At 38.7% G+C, this 22,716-nt stretch overlaps 1 protein-coding gene and 1 long non-coding RNA gene across 5 annotated transcripts; both read right to left on the bottom strand.

The window, feature by feature from the left end:
• Window positions 1–712: 712 nt before the first annotated feature.
• Window positions 713–1,833, bottom strand: LOC149049669 (uncharacterized). Its single transcript, XR_016184485.1, has 2 exons — window positions 1,686–1,833; window positions 713–1,288 (listed from the first exon to the last, which is right to left on the bottom strand). It is a non-coding gene; the product is annotated as an uncharacterized LOC149049669 (long non-coding RNA).
• Window positions 1,834–3,324: 1,491 nt separating this feature from the next.
• Window positions 3,325–22,417, bottom strand: LOC113683117 (uncharacterized). 4 transcript variants are annotated; one of them, XM_027200326.2, is made up of 23 exons: window positions 22,112–22,417; window positions 20,487–20,553; window positions 19,790–19,843; window positions 18,984–19,128; window positions 18,466–18,568; window positions 14,908–15,022; window positions 14,653–14,768; window positions 14,014–14,104; window positions 13,245–13,523; window positions 12,646–12,864; window positions 12,030–12,071; window positions 11,789–11,899; window positions 11,609–11,641; window positions 10,738–11,259; window positions 9,583–9,651; window positions 8,642–9,091; window positions 8,463–8,486; window positions 7,357–7,533; window positions 6,644–6,871; window positions 5,962–6,125; window positions 4,903–4,961; window positions 4,650–4,819; window positions 3,325–4,085 (listed from the first exon to the last, which is right to left on the bottom strand). In XM_027200326.2, exons 2-23 carry the CDS (start codon window positions 20,536–20,538, stop codon window positions 3,781–3,783), a joined length of 3,528 nt encoding a protein of 1,175 aa, XP_027056127.2. In that variant the 5' UTR covers window positions 20,539–20,553; window positions 22,112–22,417; the 3' UTR covers window positions 3,325–3,780. The 4 variants fall into 4 exon arrangements, with proteins under 4 accessions (XP_027056127.2, XP_089054771.1, XP_089054770.1 ...); XM_089198645.1 differs by having other exon boundaries at window positions 10,738–11,256; XM_089198644.1 differs by having other exon boundaries at window positions 22,108–22,182.
• Between the last annotated feature and the right edge of the window lie 299 nt (window positions 22,418–22,716).

Raw genomic sequence — 22,716 nt, 5'->3', positions numbered from 1 at the left:
AGGATCAAAAGTATTTTTTAATTTGCAACCAGCTTTTTACCCGCTTTGTTTTCCAAACATAGGGCATCTGCCTTTGGCACAACATTTATCCTCATTCCAATAAACAAATTTGTGGGCGTGGATGGCAATTAAAGTCTTAACTCTATTTTTAAATTATTTCTCTGGTCATGCAAACCCTTAGACTTTTGTTTCCTTTAAAGTTAAGTTGTGAAAACCTCCTCAAATTGTTTTCAGATGCTTGTTAATAAAATCACCGATAAATTTTTTATGCTCATCAGTTTGGTAAAATGTATCACTTTTAAGTAACAACGCTCTTTAATAACTTCCTAGTGGATCTTTGTATGATACAATTCTGGAAATTTTATTAGCCCCCTTATTTTTAGAACACTAGGTGTGGCCCATAATTGCTTCCCAGAATACGGCGTCTTTTGGTACTAATCACCGATAGCGTGCTGTTTCAATTTGTTTTAATATCAGGTTAAATCTATCATCTCAATAGCAAATAACTGTAGCTATCTGCATCACAATTTCACAACTCATTCTTGCGGAAATAATACGGAGAAAGCCTGTTTCCAGCTCTCCGTCATTTGCTTTGCGGAAAGGATACCAAAAAAGAGAAGTTTGGCACTCAAAATTCTAATTCTTGTAAACGATGCTTGAGAAGCTTCCGAAAGATCACTATGAGTCCAATGTAAATCAGGGCTAGAAAATATCATGCGAAAATTCTTTTTTATTATTTGTACTGTTGTTTACATTGTTGATTTCCTTCTTCTTGTTACCCAAAAGTTTGTGGTAGCAGATCCTGTTCAGCGTGGTTGTTGTTGTTTCGTTATTATCTTCGCACTCCTTCTAGCCAAGTTTAAACCTCTTTAAAAATAAAATCAGCGCAACAGACAGCTGCTTTACAAGTTGGTTGACAAATTTACTTGCTTTACATCTCCGAGTCGTATTGATCAAAAACAAAAGAACTTAACATTTACCTGGAAAACAATTCTTGTACAGAATGTTTGTTGGCCTTTGGGGCCGATATCACTCATATCAAAACATCGTATCTACATGATGCACTGTTCAATTCAATAGAATTCAATGTCGTCTTGTTATTGTCTCTGATATCTTCGCTGGTGCTGCTGCCTCCTAAAACGGATGTCCTCCTCGTCACCGGCTCCGTAATATTCATCTTCGTCACCATAGTCACCGTTATACTCATCATCCGGGAATCCTTCTTCGTCATAGATTGTTCTTCTTCTTCTGTTTGTTGGCTGTTCGGTAGAATCCCCATGAAACAACTCTGCGACAAAGTAATAAAGAAGAAATAGCAGAAATCGGACGAATGCTGGCTATTTTCCATGTAATCAGTCCTAACTTCCGTTTCCCATAAAACTTGTAGCTTGAACAACCTCGTGAAGGTAAACATGAACATGTGATTATATCTGATAAAGGATGATTTGATAACGAGTGTAATTTAAAAGTGAAATCACAGACTTAGATGATGAGGCAATACTGAAAACTGGATTTCAGTTAACATCCCTACTTTTTGTCTTAAAATCACGGTACCATCCGTAGCGAACTCAAGCCCTATTCGGTAGCGGGAAAATATGTTATAAGGCAAAAATTTTAGTCTTGCTGTGGCTTGACATGGACTTGGTAGGGAAAGCGACACAAAGATAACAGTTTCTGCTACTTACCTAAAAGTGTAAGAATGACACAGGAAAGAAATATCACTGCTACCGCACCCCTCATGGTAAATAATGAAGAGTTTGAAATAATCATGCGAAAAATTACTTAATTCATGGTTCAACGAGAACTGGTTCCAACTGAAATCATCGCCGTTATATCTGCATAAATTAGGGCGAAAAAGATGTTTATTTTTTGATGCTGGTTTCCCATTATCTGGTTGCGTGATTTTCCTGGTTGTGAGATTTGTTTTTCAGCAAAATAAACTCACTCCTTTTGTGATAACTCCTTGGTCAATTCTTTTCTATTGTGCGAATTTGCATGTCAGATTTCTTAGTGATATGTACAGGTCTTTCCCTGGAACTTTACATTTGAATTCCCCGTATAAATGAATTATAAGATTAAATCTCATTCCTTTGGAGCCACCACATAACATCGAGGCTCATCAGTTGTGGGTAACCTCGAAGTAATCTCATTTGCATTTTTTCTGTACGACTCGACGGGAATGTTTTACCGTGACTTATTTGTATATTTGTATACAATATCAATTTCTATTCGGTAACAGTGAACGAAACAGGAATGGACTCAAACAAAGATGACACTAGAAAGATGCGTGACGTGAGGGAAGAAAATCCATCGAAATGTTTCAACACCACCACACAGATTGAGGAAAAGTTAACCACTCTGGAGTCCAGAATTAGAGTTGTGAAATCGGATTTCAAGGCGCAAGTCGACGATCTTAGATCTCGTATGGAACGTTTGAAGACAGAGCTGGAAAATGTTCAAGACGATTTGAACTCGAGGAAAATGAAAGATGCGAAAAATGACGACGACGCGAGAAGAAATATCTTGAAAGAGACACGTGCATGTCGAAAACACCTGCTACAAAAGAACAAAGAGTTGACTTGAATTCATTCGAATTACAAAGAGATGCTTAGGGAAGATTTTCACCACGGAAAGTTAACGAAAGGGGCAGTGTTGTCTACGAGTAGAAAACCGGAACTCTAGGTCAGAAAAAATAATTGTAATTCATGAAAACAATGATAATGGCCACCTTAAATCTTCCAAACTGATGCCAAGTTTTTTTACTTAATTTGATTAACCCACGTGGCAATTTCGACTTGTGTAAACATCAAAAGTGTTTTTAAAAAAAGACTTGTAGAGCTAAACTGTGTTTATTTCTTCACAGGTAAAACCTCTATAAAAATCAAAAGGGAAATTTTGAGCGGCAGAAATTTGGCCCTTAGAAAAACGAACCTCTCCAATAATTCTAAAATTTCAGTAACCCCTCAGAAAATATTTTATCTCAGACATATTTTTCGCAGGTCTTTGTAATTTGGCTAGAATCTTCCGACGAGATGTTGAAGGAAAAACTTTTTCCTTTATACAAAGTGGAAATTGTAATTAAACTATGCACAAGCCATCGGTAATTGATTTCAGAAGTAATATTTCAAGAAAAGGTACTTTGTGTTTGCTCAAGAGATTTTAAACTTTTTACATTCTCTTGGTTTGCTTGAATATACACCGCTACCAAAAGGAAGTTCCTGGTTTTCAGTAGAAGAAAACGTTTGTGGTTTTCAGTCCACATGGTTTAACTTCGAATTTGGTACATTGATTGATAGATATTCTTTTTAACAAATCAAAATATAATTTATAAGTGCAAGCTTTTTTATTTAACCTAATAAACAAGTTCAAACATCCAACCGACATCAATCGCTGATGCTAGAGTCTCACAACGTTTTGTTAGTGTTACTGTTTTTGTAACTTACTGTCTTTGTCGTTCCCCTTAAGTTATATAAATCGGAACGTTAAACTGAAAAGCGTATTAAACACTTGTCTGTGCGAAGGACCCTACCATGTTTGTTTGCTTCGTGGTTAGATCATGATTAATATACATTATTTTAATATCTTTATCGAAACTGACTCAGTTCTACATCATCTTTTTCATTAAATATGTTTTGCAGAAAAAGCAATCTAACTAACGCCAGATATCTTCTTTAAATTATCAAACCATTTATAACAAACTACAGTAGGGTCAAAGCTATTTTAAAATAAAACGTTTACAAACTAAAAATTGTGTTTAACACCGGTAAAATGAAATCGGGGTTAAAACTTATGTATTCGTACTCGCGATCGTCTTTTGTTACAACAATATGGCGCGCAGTAAGATGGGCAGAAGTTAACATTATTGGTGCAAGCAATGGGGCACTGATATGGGTTTCTTTGGGGGTAGATTGGTTCAGGTTGGTAAGAAGCTGGTGATGGATACTGAACGGCTGTTGCTCCCGCTGCTGCTGCTCCTGCTGCTACTCCTACTGCTGTTACTGGAGCTGGAGCCTGGGCGCAGCAAGTCGGGTCACAACCTGGCTGACAGGTGCTGCTCACACATTGGTTTGGGCAAAGTGACGCGCCTGTGGTAAAAATAAACAAAGAAATTTTACGAGGTCAGCGCCTGTGGCACAAATGAACAATAAAATTTTACGAGGTCTTATTAGAGGTCACATTTGATCAAGAGACCCTTGCTCACTCAGCAAACCGTGAGAATTAAGGAGTTGCAGCCTACCGTGGATTTCTCTTGCTATTGTAATGAAAATGAGCATATAATTTACGGCAAAAGGCCAGCAGCGGATATCAAACCTCTTCTCATCTGCCTAATTAATTATTGTCATGAAGTGGCTCTAAACCTTAAACGCTCTGGATGTTTCTAGGGCGTAATGCAATGATAATACTCCTAAACTGAGTGAAAACAAAATACAAATATGAAGTTAAAGGCTGGTTTAGATATAGTTGGGTTAACTTGAAGAAGACAACTGAGCGCTGTGCTCCATTTTACCAATCCACCATCAGTATCCTGCAATTTTGGAATGCTCACATTTACTTCGTTCTACGTCATAATTCATTTAGTCAATACCACCACATTCCAATTAAGATAAGCGTTTGTTTCCCACTTGCATAGAGCTTGATGGTCTACTTACCTGGCAGGAGAATTGTCACATTGATAAGTTTAGCAGATACTCCATTTTCTAGTTCCAGTTCTCCATCATTCTCATTAATACTGGTCTTAAGTGAATCAATCGAGTCAGGACTGGCCTCCGGACCTAACCTCAAGATAACCTCAACAATTGATTTGCCGTCTGGCAAGCACCTAAAGAAAAAGGGAGAAAATAGACAACTCTTAAATCCAAAGAACAATAATTCAATTATTCAGTAAGTAGATGATTCATTTACCTGATTGTGTTCACAATTGGCTGAACTGAAAGGTTCTTTGCTTGGAAGTAACGAGCGATCTGTCAAAGAGTTAACAAATCAACAAATGTTAAAACAAAAATAGTTTCAGCTTTCGTATTCCTATTTTGAGACTTGGGCTTAAACTTCTAAGTAGTAAGACAAGTAAGAATGTGTTTGACATTTGCCACGAGCGAGGGAAAAAGAGTACAATTCTTCAATTGGTTCCTTAGATTGTTCGGCCGGTACTGAGTACGATATCTCAACTTTCTTAACTATTTTCACACCGGAATTGAGGAAAGAGTCCTCTAAAATAAAAGCCAAAGTTTTTCGCCTGAATTCTAATTATTTGCCTACAAAATTTCCTTCAGTAAGAGAAGGACCATATATCATTTGATATATTATCGATGATTAACCCTTGTACACCATAACATCAGCATGAATATCCTCCATACTGTTCTCTTTGGATTTCTTAAGGTGCTGACAAGGAGAATTTGTGGAACAATAGAGAACTTAAGTCGGTGATCATTTCCTTTATTCGGCTTGTGAACTTAATGATCGATTCAGGTGATATTGTATGGATAAATTAGACTCTTTGGGGTCAAATGGTTTAAGAGAGCAGAGTACCATTGCGCATGCGTTATTTATTTTGCTTAAGTTCTCAAGTCTGCTTTGCAACTGATCACTATATATGCAAATACAATCACTTCGGGTTTATGAAGGAAAATCATTATGCATACCTGAACGAAAACTTGACATGGAGCAATTAATAATGAATGAATTGTAGCCAATGCGATGGTGTGGCTTTATGGCCTCAAGAGTTGGAGAACGTGATTTTTTTCAGGTTAAGAATTATATTACCATAACAATTACAGACTGGTCACGATCTTCTATTCTCTAAAAATTTTTCTAAAAGCATACAGCTTAGTCTTTCATTTTTTTTTTCAATTCCATTGTATATCATAATCCTTAACTGACCCTTTTCCTGAAAACTTCAATTCCACGTCATAACCGCCTCATTCTACCTTTTTTCACAAAGTATTTACGTATACAGTAGCTTACCGTATCCCTGAGAATGTCATTCACATTCTGAATGACAGGCGCACACACGGTTGGGTAATATGACCCAGGATAAAAGGACTGGGAGTACTGAGAATAGGAGGTGTACTGGGACGACTGTGTTTGTGGTTCCGTCAGGTTAAACGTTAACTTGTAAAAGGTATGACCTGCATTGAGAAGTTAACAATAAGAGAGAATAGCCGACCAATCAATCAGGCTTACTTCAAACAAGAACCTGTCGTTGATTTCATTCTGAAATCATGATAAGTATATTTTGTATCCTAATACATGTGCAAACGTAAGCATGGTCGCCCATTCTTTGGTAATTCTTGTTATGTTGTGTCTTTGAGCAGGATTTTGTTGTGGTAATTGATCAGTATGATCTGCATGAATGTATATTGAATATGAGTACTAATGCTGTTAAATGTATTTAAGTAACGTGAATATTGTTTTAAGGCTATCGTGAGTTGTGATCCTATAACCGGCGTCTCGACAGACTTTACAGGTCCCATAGTTATCACATAATAATTCCACGATCAACGAAAATGTATCGGTGTCCTTTGGCCATAAAGAACCGAGTGTCATTGCCATTCACGTCAATTAAAGCTTTACACCCAATGTAACTCGTTGATTAGAGAATGACTGAAAGATATGATTTAAGCTTTGTATTATCATTGTTTCTTACCAGGAGCGGGAACCTCGCAGACAAAAGCCTTTCTATCGGAACATTGTCTGTCAGCCCATCCAGGTCCGTATTCCCCTTTGGCTTGCACGATACAGCTCTGTCCTTCATTTCCATCAGGTTCACCGGGCAGCCACTCGGAGAATGGAATTTGCGATCCTGAGACCCAAACGTAACGGCCCTCTGTTGAGCGATCATGGAGGCCAATCCAAGCTTCTGTAAGGTTGGCTTCTTTATAAAATCGTGCAAGAAAACAGAGGACGTTTGTTAAGCTTTCATTCATCAACCAGCACTATGTGTGGACCAGCAATCACTAATAAATGGTAGTGGCACTACCTCGAGGGCATTGAACTACAAATGGTTGGGTAATAGCTTAAAAGCAAGTAATTTCGTTCGTGAAACTTTTACCTATTACCACTGCCTCGATGTAACGTATTGCACCTCCACTTCAAAACCTGTGGCATCGTAAGTGCCACTTTTCATCGTGGAAGGGGAACTCAAAGCTCTTAATCGTTCGCATTACCTATCCTTTACTGTGTTCTAGTTTTCGTCCATAAAACTGTGAGGAGGAGACACTTGACTCGAGTCAGCGAGGTTGTTTATCTTAGATTTTGGCCGATGGGAGGGGCTCTTTTTCAAAAGGGTGTTTAATTTAGTGAATGGCTATCTCGAGTTTATTACATTTGAGTTTCGAACAAAGTAGGATTTTAGCTTACTTGCAATTAAACTAACAACCAGGTCAGCTTCCTCTCTGCTCTCAAGCGAAGCCAGGGTACCGTTATCAAGAGCACAACCAAGCAGAGCGTCATCCCAGGTCACTGGTGTGTTACGGACGGTGAAACATGATCGAGTAACACCCATCGGTATTTTAAAGTAGCCTTCAGGACAGGCAGCTTGATAAACGAAGAATGAGAAAGACGAATAGATTAGGACATAAAATAAATGGCTAACCAAACAAAACAAGCAAACTAACAAATGGCAGGTAAATTAATTTATCACTAGCTAGGAGAAGAAAGAAATTTGATAAATAGGTAGGTAAGTAGGTACGAAGGTAACTTGGTAAGCAAGAAGGCAGGGAATCTGATTAGTGGGGAAATAGGCTAATATGTAGGTAGTTAAAAGGTTAGGTAGGATGGTAAGTATTCGAATAGGTAGGAATGTTTTTATGGATATTGACTGTGAAAATAAGTTTCTAGAAATTTCTAGAATGCCAAGTTATGCTGACATACATAAAAGAGCTTTCTATTGTCTGGCATACCATAGAACTTTCCAGAATATTCTATTGGGTTATGTAGTCATGATTTAATACTTCCAAAATAGTTGTGTTTTAAGCTTCCAGATTCTAGACTACTTTGTGTAAGTGTATAGAAGGACTCAGTTGTGTGGTACTAGTTGTTGTTGTCTGGTGTGACTGATTGTCCGGAGAGCGATACCGAGAGAGAGCTATTGTGGAAGATTATTCATTTCAAGGAGATTTGGACACAACTATCAGATTGTGGCAGTGGTGAGCTAATTTATAATTTGTAGTGGGCCTAAGTTATTTTATCAAGGATAATTACTGTATCGCCTACAGGAATCGCTCCTTAGTAAGAATATTTCACGTTGTTTAATAAAGTTGTGGAACTTGTAGGAGTATGGTGTTCTTTCTGTCGTTTGAATTATACCGAAACAATGCAGGTACGTGGGCCATTGTGGAGGTACGTTTGGCGGTGGAAAGATTAGGTTTGTGTGTACACCAACGTAGCATTTACGTATCAAGTAAGTTTGACAGACTGGTTATTTTCTGAAACTATTTTTTCCATTTACCTTCACGTATACTTACCATCTGGTGAGGGTGTAGAGATTCCTGGAGAAAAACACAAACAAGTGAAGGATCAGGAGATTACAGATTGCTATTACATACATATGTTTTGTAAATAGGCCTCTCCTGGTGTACAATATACTGGATAATGAAATTCGAATCTTCATTAAGCACAACGTAAGAGCACATAAATCACCTACCAGCCGCAGGAAGTACGTTTTCTTTAACCTTGTCATCACTCTGTGCAGGATTTAAAAACACTGCAATATAATATTTGCCCGGGACATTCTCTCTCTTGGCATTTCCCTTAGCTTTAGCGATACCAACTCCGATGCTTGTGGTACTTTGCCATACCAGCTGTGTGAACGGAGACGTCTTTACAGTGAGCTTAGGATCAGCCCAGTCAAAGAACCTGATGGCACTATACCATTTGACTGCGCATGCCTTGGCAATATCAGCTTCTGCCTGATGGCTGCATACCAGTTGCCCAAATTCTGAGTCAGGATCAATCTTTTCTTCGCCAGAAGCTGCGAGATTTTCTGCCCATTCGCTGGCTAATTGGTTCAGTTCCTGACTATCCGACACATCTGAGGCTTGGTGGAGATTTCGGAAGACGTTGACAAGCTTCTCTACATCCTTCTTGAGTTGCTCTGAAAATAAATTCAAATTTCTGTCATTTCGCTTGTGAGACCATATACATCTGTCACTGACTTGTTACTGATTTGCAAAAAGTAAAAATTTCACAATTACAGATAAAAGAATAAATAAGGTTAAGTTCAGAGAGCTGTTTTTTACGAACTCTAATTCCTCATAAAGAGCAGAACTGCCTCTAGATTACAAGGAAGGCATCCAGTTCGTTGAAAGCTCAGCTGGAGGGGAAACAATCCTCATCTAATGTTTTTGCTTTGAAAAAAACAGTTATCTGCATGTGCAGCGTTAGAAAAAACGTTCCAGGATTAGAGAACATAACAACATACCAACAATAATTATTTTAGAATTATCCGCAACGATTACACAACTTATCCTTGAACTTTGGCTGAAAAGCAACTGTGTCAGTGCCTGTGGGGGCCACCCATGAGCAAAAAATGGCTTTAATATCATATGTATATTGCTAAAATAAGGATAAAACCAAACTATTCACCTATATCTGGTGGTGGACTTTGTGTTCCAGTCGGAGTAGCTGTTGACGGAGGAGCTGTTGTTGGAGGTGCTGTTGCATAGTAAGAAACAAAAAGCATCAGGAGTTATATTGTAAGTTCTAATAAGATGTGCCATCAACTCAGCATTACAACATTCGTTTCCTTGCAAAGTTTCTTTTATAACAATAATAATTGATATTTAAACAGGGTGACCCCTTCAGTCACAAGACTGGTATCAACGGGCACCCTGTATAACACAAAATAAAAGAGAGTAAAATAAATTACATATATATATATATATATATATATATATATATATATATACACATATAAATAAGAACCAACTGATATAAAAGTAACAATGTTCGATTTCAGAATGTTCTCTAACTCCGTAAAATAACCGGGTTTTAATATCTAATTTATTTATATATTTCTTTATTCATACGTTAATCTTCATGAATTCATCTAATTATTCATTCATTTATTTATTTGATTGTGAATTCGATATGGTTAATTTAAGTAATTAAAATGTTACAGCGAAAAAACAAAATAACACCATAATATTTCTTTGCTTACAACGGATGCGAATCATAAGACAGCACCTGAAAAAGAGCCTACGGCAGCCTGTAATATAATGTTTCCATTAGAGTAGTTGACATTATGTCACACTAACATAAACTGTTGGCGTCAAAGAGAGATGTCAGCCTCGACTCTTGTGTTTCCATCTAATCTCATAACTGATTGACCCTTTTACTCAGATCTCATTCGTAATTCTCCTTACTTTCTGCTATATAATTCTTAAGCTTATTTAGGAGAATTTGGTTTTGGATCAACTAATAATCCCCTAATTGATAATTTTCTTTATTTTTATCACTTGTCTATTAATATTGCATGTCCGAAGAAATTCTGTCTTGGTCACTCACGGAAGTTAAGGGGTTAAAACTGTCAATTTCAATCATATAAATTACATGTTTGTCTTATTCTGAATATCTTGTCTTAAGTCAGGTTCTTGTTGTAAGATTGAAGTCAAGTCCATGCGTTTTTCTGGAAACGTTCAAAGTCGTCGCTGCAGTCAGTGAGATTTCCTTCGTTTGTTGTGAGGGACGTTGAACGACGAATATCCATAATTGGTTTATCTGTGGTAGAATTGGATTTACCTGTTGTAGATCCTGTGCCTGTGGCACCTGCTGAGGCAGCGGATGAAATGGTGGGTGTTGCAGTAGTGGTTGCTCCTGTGATAGAAGTACCACTTGTAGGTTTTGCAGAGGTGCCTGCTTTGCGAGTGGTTCCTCCAGATGATCCAGGGGTAGAAGCACTACTGGTAGAGGCACCGCTTGTAGGTTTTGCAGTGGTGCCTGCTTTGCGAGTGGTTCCTCCAGATGATCCAGTGCTAGAAGCTCTACTAGTAGAAGCACCACTTGTAGATTTCGCAGTGGTACCTGCTTTGGGTGTGGTTCCCCCTGTTGCTCCTGCAGTGCTGCCTGTAGGTTTTGCAGTGGTGCCTTTTGAACCGGTGCCTGTAAGTGGTGTAGAAGAACCACTTGTAGATTTGGCGGTGCTGCCTGTTTTGCGTGTGGTTCCTCCAGATGCTCCGGTGGTAAAAGTACTGCTGGTGGGGCTTGCAGTGGTGGATGCCCCGCTAGCAGTAGCACCAGTGCTAGATGCAATAGTGGTACCTGCTGCGATTGATTGTTAATTAACTTTTACTTTAATGAAGGTGAACTTGGTCAATTTTCAAGCCCAAAGCTTTGTACTTAATGCATTCAAGGGTAAACAGCAAAATAAAAGGACTGAAATACAGTGAAAAACATTAGGTCCAAGAGTGACGTGGTTGCCAGCAATGTCGATAATGTCAATAGGGCTTCAGGATAACATTGATGATAGGAAAGCCGTTAGGCTTTGTAAATAAAATTCTACGAGACTCTATCGTTAGAGATTCCCCTCTACTTTTAAATGCTTACATATTTGAATTGTACCATAATTATATTAAAATTATTATAATTAAAATAATTCTTTTTGAGTTCTTACCCTGAGTTGTCTGTGGCTGTTGATCTTCCTTGACTGTTTCAATAAAGAATAACAAAAACTTTTTAGAGTGATCGACAAAAAGTAATTAAGCTATCGGCATAAGTCTAATTGAAAGAAGATCAACTCGTACAGTTCGGTGAAGAAATTAACATTTAAATCGGTATTAATTATAATTCTTACTTTCGCATTTCACTCCTGCGTATTGCGGAGTACAAATACAGCGGTAGCCTTCAGGAGAGTCAGCATCAGTCTTACACGTTCCTCCATTCAGGCAGGGGTTCGGCTCACAAGCTAAATGTCACGTGATACAAACAACATACTTTCTTTAGAAACAGTATTTTTCATTCAGGATTACTCTCTTCAGACGATAACAGAACACGATCAACAAGTACGTTCATTACAATTAAACGAATGTACTAACCTTGAGGGTTGGGTTTTCCTTCTTTGTCAGGAAGCCCACCACCTGCCAATCAAATAAAAGTAGGGTGTTGCTAATAAGTTTGACGTGTTGACCCCTGCTATTTTCTCCCTGGGCTTTTTATAAGTCTAGCGTAGTTCCTTTTTACCCATACAGTGTGTAAAGTATCTTAGATTGCACTGCGTTTTCATTGGTGTAACACAGCTTTTGGCGCACTCTCAATTAATAAAAACAAACAGAAAACGAAGAATTGATTCGGTCACCACTCAGCGCCATTTCCCTCCCTTCCAGCAATTTGTTCTCATTGGACGTTGTGAATGCTTTAGGTCTGGCTAAACGAACTCAATTAAGTTGCATCCAGTGAGGTGTGTAACACAGATGGAATGGGCTAGTGACACCAGTTGAGTCAAATCAATATCCCAGTTCCTCTTAAGAAAGCAAGAATTTGTTTTAACACCCAAACTAATCAACCGATCTACTCAATTAATACTGAACTCGTGGAAGCTATTGCAAGGGTAATATGAGGAATCTCTAAAGTAGGATCATATGGGAGAGTATCACTTTATGGTCGAAAAACAATTTAAAAACTTTGATGAAATGTCGGGTGTGCCCTTCATACCCTGGTTAAAAGCCTGGTTAACCTCGTCTGGTTGCAAAATTCTGTTCCAAGTAGCAAACTGGTCAAACTTCATTGGTAACATCTCCTGCACTAGATTGTTATGGTTGGGTTTGCTTATCCTTAAGTCGTTAAATTCGTTTCCTCTTATCTGACCCAAGCTTTCGCTCATCTGTTTAATACCAGCCTCTGTTCCGTTGATGTAATACTTTAGTCCCTCCTCTACAAGAAAACAAGAAAAAAATTTACGGTAGGAATTTATAGAATGCACTCAGCATGCTAACAACCAACATGAAGTGTTTGTATTCGTTTCAGAAATTCAATGGTTTCAATTTGGCTCGAATCCAGCCTAATTTGCTGTTTATATCGATGATAATAACCTATTTCGTGGTCAATTTTATTGCATTCTTAAGGTCAGAAATTTAAACGATCCATGCAACACCATCTTAGAACCACATAAAAAGAAATCTCTATAATTCATTAAGGAAATAAGAAAAAATAGAGGACTTCGGAACTAGATCCATTTTGTACAACATTTATTTAATTAGTCGGAGAAATAATTAAATCTAAATATTAAAATGGTTTTGATTTTAAGAAAGTACCATTTTTCCAGGTAAATGCGAATGAAAACCAAGAATTTAGCGGTATTTGTCCTTGTGGTATCTCAATTCTCCATTCTTTCTCAGCCGCCGACACTCTCAGTACAAACTGATAGTTCTGATGGAAAAAAGAGAATCCTCGGGATCTGTGATCTGACCCTCCACTGGATAATACGTATTTCGGAAGCTGCTGATCGGTTAGGAGGGCTGCTTGTTCGATTCTTGCCCAGAAAATCATGGTAACTCCGTTAGCACATAAAGATGGGTCACTAATGCATCTTCCTTTGAGAACAAATTTCAAATATAGAAGTATAAGCTTTGTTCTGAAGTAAAGTATCATCAGCCAGTTGGTCTGTATTATTCAATGTCTCCATAAAAGGAAATCAAACACTTCAAAATTTCAGATATTCAAAGGGGAATCCCTGAGTGACGTAAACAACTGATGACCAATTTACACCCTAATATATCTAAAACTTTCGACTTAAATTGTGCACATGTAACTATCTTGAATTCAATCAATCGGTTTCTAAAAAGTTTTCCTCACTATCTCAGTAATCAGCCATCCCCAAACTGATAGTTTGTAAGACATGCAAAGAGCGAAACCCACAAAAACCATCATAGTTTTGGAAAAGTTGGTAAAATGGTCAGATTTCTTGTTTTTCATGGTATAAAGGAATCCCATTTGAAGCATATTGCCAAAGAGTGGTATCAACTTTATGACAGCATTTAGCATGTGTTGCTCAACATTATTACATGCAGGTGATAACCTCACCCTTAAAGTTTCCCAGATCAATCCAACTGTTTTGTTCAAGTGTGGAGGCTACTTTTCCTCTTGCCGCGGAATCTACTATTCTAGCCCCGTCCTATGAAAGGAGAGAATACCACTGAAATAACGAACAGCACATGATGACTAACTTTTGATAGGTTTTGAAATATTTTAATGTATACATTGTGGCAGTAGAGAAATTAATATCGTGAACACAAATTCAAGCTTATAACCATCTAGAGTGAAAACTGGGTTGGATCTTCAAAACATAATAAATGATCCATAAATTACCACCATAAATTAGTGCATGCCTTTCCTACACAACAATATTCGTTTTTGAAGTCGTCGTCATTCAAGACCACAATGGTTTAACTTTACTGCACTTTTTCGAATAGTCTACAAATACTTGACGTAGCCAATCTCACAACCATTCAAATGCAAATCATGACTCGGTGACTCACGTTTTCCCAGGCGTTAAGCAGGTTTATTGTTACTTTTTGTTGTCATTGGCTCCTTAGGATAAAATCTTTCGCTCTGATTGGCTTTTGCAATTACTATGGTTTCGTTTACACGATAAGGCGAAATTGGCACAATACTGAACATCAAATCCCACCCTTCAAGTAAGCTGTTAATCCATCATTGTACCTTAAGCTGAGCTGGGAAGTTTCCTACTAAATCAGGAGATGAGTCGGCTTGAGCATCATTAAACGGCCAGCAGTGGGAAGAGTCCTTAAAAACGCCAACAAAACCACCAACCACAGCTGCACAGGACGAAAACGATAACCAAATACAAGAGTTCGATGAATAATAGATACAAATAGGGATGAAACAACAAAATGAAAATGGAGAAAGCACCGAAGTGGTGCTGAAGCGAACAAATAAAATAATTTGTATATTTACCGCCTTGTTTTGATCCCTGTCCAGAAGGAAATAGTTCTTTCGACAAAGCTCCTTGCTTCAAATCACAGTCACATGTGAACACATATACCTGTCCCCCAGGCGCAGTAATTTTGACCTTTTGCAAAAAAACTAAGGACAATTAGGAATTGCATGAAAAAATGGTAGGTGAGGGAATGGTGCAGTGGTGAGACTACTTGCCTCCCTCCGCTGTGGCCTGGGTTTTATTCCCATTATTATAATCATTATTGCAGTAAAAACCCTCTGGATGCCAAGATCATAAGCACGGTTATGTTAGGCGGCGCGAGCGGTAGCCAACCCTATGATGAAGACCTAAACTTATACTCTAAAAATAAAATAAAACCTTAATTGTTAAGATATTGTACACCTTATAAAATTCTTGCTTATGAAATTGGGATAAAGCCCCTTGTGACTAGAGCACTAAAAAGTTTCCTGATATTGTCCCAGGACATCACAGACATGTTAGCCAATCATAACCTAAAACAAGTAGTTACCAGACCCACTCGGGGCAATAGCATACTAGACCTTATTTTAACGGATTTTAGTGAATACTATAGCGAACCAATTGTCAGCGCGCAATTAGGGTCTTCGGACCATGGCTCTGTTCTCTGGAATCCGCTTTCAATGAACCAACTAAACCCGCTGTGCGTTGAAAAGAAAAGGATCCCGATGCGTCGCTTTCCTCAGTCGGCAATAAGCGCTTTTGGGAGGTGGGCGTGTTCACACCGTTGGTTCAGTGATTTAGAAGTAGACGGTGACTCACCATCAGTTGACTCTCTCACTGACTCATTTACTAAGGATCTTTCATCAGCCAGCGATATCTACTTTCCGTCCAAATACGTGAAGATTCATCCAATGGACAAGCCTTGGATGTCACCTGAGATTAAGGCTCTCATATTAGAGCGCCAACGCGCCTATCTAAATGGCCCGGAGGAGAAATGGCGTCGCCTTAGAAATAAGGTCAGAGAGGTTATCACCCGCCGGAAATGCGAGTTCTATAAAAACAAAGTTAATAACCTCAAGAGCACTGACCCGAGGAAATGGTGGAGTATGGTGAATAAGCTTGCAGGGAAGGCTAGCAGCCCTAACGAACTCAGTTATACTGACGAGGAAGGCAGAATTATCTCTGGCGCGACTCTCGCATCACGCCTTAATGAGTTTTTTGTATCTGTAATATCTGACATTAAGCCACTTGATACAAGTGCACTGCCCTGCTACTTACCATCCCCTCAACCGCCCGTGATCGAGACACAAAGGGTCTACAAAAAGCTACTTGCCATCAGCGCCTTTAAGGCCCCTGGGCCTGATGGGATTCCGACTCGTATTTGGAAAGAATATGCTGTTGAGCTCGCTGAGCCGATCACGCGAATATTCAACACCTCTATTGCATCAGGCTCCTTCCCTACTGCATGGAAAGACTCTAATGTCACACCGGTACCCAAGGTTACGCCCATAACCGGTAGGGAAGATTTTAGACCTATCTCCCTAACAGCAATCGTCTCTAAAGTCCTGGAGGATTTCGTAGTTGAATGGCTAATTGAGGATGTTGTGCACCTCATCGATTTCAGCCAATTCGGCTGCCTCAAAGGAACTTCAACCACCTATTGCCTGTTGGATATGATGCACAACTGGTTGTCCTCTATTGACAAACCAGTTATGTTCTTAAGGGCCTGCTTCCTGGATTTTAGTAAGGCTTTTGACCATATTGACCACACTATCTTAGTCAATAAACTCATCCACCTTGGGGTCCGTGGTTTTATTATCCGTTGGATTTGCAGTTTTCTTTATGGCCGTCGCCAAGCTGTTAAGATTAAGAACATTGTATCCCCTTGGTTGCCCGTGCACGCTGGAGTCCCGCAGGGCACTAAGCTTGGCCCCATCCTGTTCCTCCTGATGATTAACGATCTCGCGATTGAAACTCCATTACTATCGAGCCACTGGAAATATGTAGATGACCTAACAATATCCGAGGTCATCCCATCAGGCGGTACATCGTCCCTTCAGAAAGATCTTGACGCCATTGCACAGTGGTCGTCGCGCAATAATATGAACCTCAACCCAAAGAAGTGCAAGGAACTTGTGATTTGTTCGCTTAAAACACGGCCAGATCTTGGCCCTTTGTGCGTCAATGGACGTCCCTTAGAACGGGTCTCCTCACACAAGGTCCTTGGAGTCACTATCAGCGACACTCTTGGGTGGAATGAGCACGTGCGTGAGATTGTCTCCAAAGCCTCAAAACGTCTTTACATCTTAAGAGTGCTCAAGCGGTCCGGAATTCCACCCGAAGACCTTATTAACATATTTTATGCCTTGGTACGATCGGTCCTCGAATACGCCTGCGTCACTTGGTCTACTAGCCTACCAATTTACCTCAAGGACATGATCGAAAGAGTTCAGAAAAGAGCTCTGCGTATATTATTTCCGGCGCTGAGCTACAAAGACGCCATTGTGGCTGCAAACTCCACTCGCTTAAATATGAGAAGAGACGAACTCTGCAAGAAAATTTGGGACGGTATCTGTGTGCCTGGGTCACGGCTGTTCCACCTTATTCCACCAAAGCGCGCCGATTGCCACGTTTATGAGTTGCGCAACAAAAACCATGTATCACTCTTTAAATGCCGGACCGAAAGATTTAAAAAATCTTTCTTTCCAACAATGGCGTCTAACGCCCAGTCCTTGTAGTCAAGCAAACCTAAGCGTTTTTTTATTGGTATATAACTACTGACTCTTGTAATTCCCAGTCCCTTTAGACTCTTAATTTTGAAGTCAAATGTAAGATTTTCGTATTTTTTAAATATTTGAAGTATGCTTGTAAATTCACATGTATTTCACCACTTGGGTGCTATTTTTGAATACTTTTAATAAACCTTCCTCTTCTTCTATATGAATCTAAGATGTGAAACCACTGTTCAGCATAGAATCTTGACCGAGCAAGCGAAATGAAGTGAACTGGTTAAGATCGACTTCTGCATCTTGAGAGCTACTGATTTACTAGAGTCTCCTGCAAGATATTTCAGTGCCCTGCTAACTTCACGGGAATAGCTTCTCTGCACATCAATGATGATATTTCACTGGTTCACCCGGCGAACTGATCAGCTGTCCTGTGGCTTCCACTCAAGTGGTCCGTACCTAGTTGTCTTCTTAACGGCTTTCACCTAGCGATTTCCGATTCCCTGGCAGCTCAGCTCAAACAGCGACACTTCCGAGGGTTCATTTCACTCAATCTCACGTTTTAATAGGAGTGACGTATTTCGCTCTAACGAAGGGCTAATGCTCGAAACTTCAGCTTTAAAACTCCTTAAAGTGGCCAATTTACGTTATCAACTCAGTTGATAATACTAAATTACCCTGTTATACTCTCCCACTGCCGCAGCACCACAGTTTCTTTAGAAACTTACCCCTTTATTCACGTCTTTAAAATTATGAATTTATATCTTACATACCTGGGTTAATTTGATAAAATTCTAAATTGCCGGTTATTTTGGTGCTCGTTTCTCTCTATTTACAAAAGGTTCCCTTATCAATTAACATTTGACGTACCCCATCCAGGTTCCATTCTGGCATAAATCCAAAGTTGTCGTGCCTTAGTTTTATCTTTTTTATCTCGCCCACGTCCATTAAATTCAGTTGAAAGTTGTCAACTCTGGCAGGAGAAATTAAATCATATGCAAGTTTCATTAGCTATAATCTCAAAGCTTCCATCTGTGGAGCGCTGTAGCAAATATAAAATAACCACTATGTGCTTCCCTATCATTATTCTTGACGAACTGACAGACTAGTGACTGATTGCGCGGCTGACTGACTAACTAACCTACCGAAAGACTGATGCACTTTGCTGACTGCATCACTGACTCAGGATGATGGAATGTAGGAATAACTTACTGGTCTACTAAGTGGATAAAATACTGACTTCCGAACTTTTGATTTATAGGCTGTCATGTATGTACTTCTGTCTGACTGACTGACTAACTGGGAGCAGATCTGACTAGTAATTGAATAACGCTCATAATATGGCATATGAGCCAAGGAATCAGTCGACTGACAATTGATTTACGTACTTTCCTTTTTCAAAGTTGTTTTCAAAAGTGTTTATCAGCTTCTTTTCCATAGTCTCTCCTTTGGTTCCATAAACAGTTAAGTACACGTTGGCATCAGTCCCCGCTCCTTCCTGAACACCCGTAGTGACTTGAACTTGATACGGAGCTGAAATAGATAAACGGACAGAAAATGTTGAATTAGAAACCGCCGATCAGCGTTTCAACAACATTTTATTTTCAAAGTACTTCAGACTCTTTCATGGCGGGTTTCCAATGTTTGCAGTTTCTGTAAGGAAAAAGGGAGCTTTTCTCAACGAATCTCTCTTTGAGTTGAAGCGATTTTCTTTTCCCATCAATTAATGGTCTACCTTTTTATTCACCTTGGTGTGAAATAAGAATGCCATCGCACGAAATGCCCGTAATATTTAACTTTATTTAGCTAATACCTTAAAGAACATCAGAGACAAATCTTTCTGTATCAGACGTCATAAACACTATGAGTGACAAATCATGGAAACCGTCTGACCCAGGGATTCGAACCCGTCTGAAGGATTACAATCACTCAAAGAGACCATCTCTGTGAGATGGTTTTTTGAATGCATTGTGCTCTCTTTTCAAATTCAGATGAACATCTCTTTTTCGGTATAAACCTCACTTGACAAAATTTGTATGTTGCATTGACCTGTTAGCTGACCGGCTTTTCATTCTAAATCGTATTGCTTTCTTTGTAATAGTTAACACAACGCGCATTTCTATTCATTCATCATAACTCAAGGGTGCTTGACATTGTTATTAATCTTCTCCAAGGATTATCGTTTCACTCCTACCTGATCTTCGCTCTCTTGTGATCTTCAAGTTGCGCGCCTGCGTGCAATGTCCAGCTAAATTTAAAAGACGAGATTCAGTCAGATTCCAGATCGTCAAATTACCGAGGAGTCCGTAACTAAAGATATCTCATCCTTTGGATAGGTTATGCTCGTTTTTTTTAATGTGTCCTAGATTAAAACCCTAACTTAAACAGAGTTTTAAAACCATTATAAACCTGCTCACATTACGACCATTTGGGGGAAAGTTTACATGTATCTTCGACATGCTGGTCCTCGATCCTTCAGATTTTGCTGATTCCGATTCAATCTTATGTGTCCCCTGATAAGGCACATCTGTAGCGCAAATATAAACCTGGTAGTACCTTCCTTTCTCGAATTAATCATGTTCGATAGAGTATAGGCAGTTTACTTCAAATCAAATCATCTTTCAGTGAAATGGAAAATTTTTTGTCTCTGGAAGGTAGTCTCAGGTTTTCAGCAAGCTAAGCTTTAGACGGAGTTAGTCTTAAGTACCTAATTCAGAATTTGAACTTTGAAAACGTACATTTCAGTCTTTCGTACCACAAGAGTGTTCGTCCCAGTAAGTGCAGGCTGTTATCAACGTTAAGTTTCACCGAGAAAATTTCTTTTTGAGGACTACCCTCACTCAAGCAATTACACAACACAACTACACAATCAAAAAGTGTTGATTAAATACCTAGGACGATTCCTAAGAGGAACAATAAATAAAGAGGACCAAATGAGTCCATTGTCACCTAATCAACCTGAAAATGAATCACACATCAAATGTTATGACCAGATTAAAAAACCTTAAGGGTGAAATTCTCAATAGTTATAATCATGGTGTCCAAACCTTTTAAGGCTGCTAATCTATTTTTCTCTTTTAAGCTAAGAATCGGTGTAATTCAAATCAAAACACTTACAAGGAGAAAATTAAACTACGGCTGCTTCTAACTTTCACTCGAAACTTATCTCATACCTCCTGACGTAAGTGCCTCATTGTTGTCAAACACAGGTTTTTATCGCCTTATAGTGTAATATCTGATCAGCACAAGCTAATTCATTTTTAGATTCATATCATGAACAACAAACGTTTAATGTCACTTAATTGTCAGATTTTGTATCACTGTGTTTTGTACAATCCACTATTGATGACAATCTTTAAAAGAACAAAAGCTTCCGCCTTTCAACTCTTCCAATGATTTATCTTGATCCATGTCAAAATTTTTGACCTGTGTTCTGATCCTAACGAGAATTCTCACAATATTAAAGTATTATAAATGAATGACTCGTGGTCGCACTCAGTTAAATACTCAGGTTTCACTTTCCATAGCCAATTCGTTTTGTAAGTTATTACAGGACACCAAGAATGAGTGTGGACTATTCCAAGTTCCTTTATTTAGCTCTGCTAGGCAAAGAAACCGGTCAAAAAAAGTTAGAGTTTTACACTTTTTTACGATTCGACAGTCATGCCTCTAAAACCCTGTCGGACTGATGAGACAATCAGTTTACTATAGCTAATCAGACTATTTGCTCCTCAGAAGATAAAACCAAATCGAATACGTGTTTTTCAAGCGTTCTTTTCAAGTAAATCCAGGTGACGAATAGTTACAGGTAAAATATTGGTTTCACGTCTATCTTGACTTCCATTGTTTACTCATGAATCATCTTGACGTTTTCAAACCCTTGAGCCATGCTTTCCCGAGGGAAAAACTAGCATTAAAGAAAGAACATTCAAATAGTATTTAGAGGCAACATGAAAAGCACTTAAACAGAGAGATTTGAGAGAAGCTTTGATAAAATTCCAACGCAATCGATCAGTGTGACATAAATAAATCAAACCAACGATTAGCTTTATTCGTGTTTCCCCGCAATTTACATCACCAATCTTTCTCGAAATCTTCATATCACTTGATTATCTGGAAGTTTTGACTCGAGTTGAAATTTAGCTTTGGCGAGAGAATTGATTTTGTGGGAAAACCAATGAAACTTTATGAACCAACCGCTGTGGTACTTTGATTTCGAAGCGTTAGAACGTTATCATATAATTCCAGCTGCGTCAAGTTGGCGACTAGTAATTCTGAAAAAAGAAAGCATTTCTCGGAAAAATGAGTTGCCTTGCTTTCGAATTTTTTTTTTATTTTGCTTTGCCAATGGATGGTTTTGTCTACCGATGCTTTTTGTTTATCGTTATTACGAATTAAGATAACTACCAAATTGTTTATGATACACTAATTGACATCACACCCCAACTACTTGGATATTAAGCCAAGATCAAGCGTAATGAAACAGGAAAATCTATGAATTATATGACTTACGTACATAAAATCAGAAACGATATTTCCTCGTCGATATCACGATGTGTCCTTGCAAACGATGTCTCTATAATCTCTCAAGTATACCTTTTGTTTAGATAAACAACTCGAGCACAATTAAGCGGCAGGTTGCAGCAGTCAATATTTCATCGAAACTGGTCGAGTAGAAAACTCAACAAGACGTAAAAAAAATTTAATTCTTATCTTGAATTCTCCAGATGCTCTGGTGCTCATTACCAAAAGTAAAGAAATATTTTATTCTTTTTATCTTAATAAAATCCTAGTAACAAGGGGGTTGTGTTACCAGTATAGCAATAAATGTTCTTTTCTTTCTGTTAACCTATGCTGGTGCCTTCTTGTGTTCTTATTGCAAAAATGTTCACTCTCTCTAAGGATGAGAGCAGGGAAGAGCCACCAGTATTTGCCACAGGTAAGCTTGCGTCGCTTGACTGGTGATCGCCACTTAAGAGATGTCAAAGAGGAACGAAAAGAATGCCACACCATTGGTCGAGATAAAATTAAATGTGAACTCCATTTGCCTGCGACCAGGCGAACAGTGCAAGAGAAAGTCACCTCAACCTTTCATGTCACTGAGTCTTATTCAAGGGCAAT

The sequence above is a fragment of the Pocillopora damicornis genome, chromosome 2 (assembly GCF_964200805.1).
Source record: "Pocillopora damicornis chromosome 2, jaPocDami1.2, whole genome shotgun sequence".
In the NCBI taxonomy this organism is placed as follows: Eukaryota; Metazoa; Cnidaria; class Anthozoa; order Scleractinia; family Pocilloporidae; genus Pocillopora; species Pocillopora damicornis.
Note: the sequence above shows the minus strand (reverse complement) of the source record. Positions and strands in the feature narration are given on the sequence as shown.

Excerpts from the sequence above, each read along its gene's own strand:
- LOC113683117 (XM_027200326.2), bottom strand. The coding sequence starts at position 20,538 with ATGGACTCATTTGGTCCTCTTTATTTATTGTTCCTCTTAGGAATCGTC. Across the intron at positions 14,105-14,652 it reads ACTTCCCAGCTCAGCTTAAG|GACGGGGCTAGAATAGTAGA; the intron begins GTACAATGATGG and ends CTCCTTTCATAG. Across the intron at positions 4,086-4,649 it reads TGTGACAATTCTCCTGCCAG|GCGCGTCACTTTGCCCAAAC; the intron begins GTAAGTAGACCA and ends TTTTTACCACAG.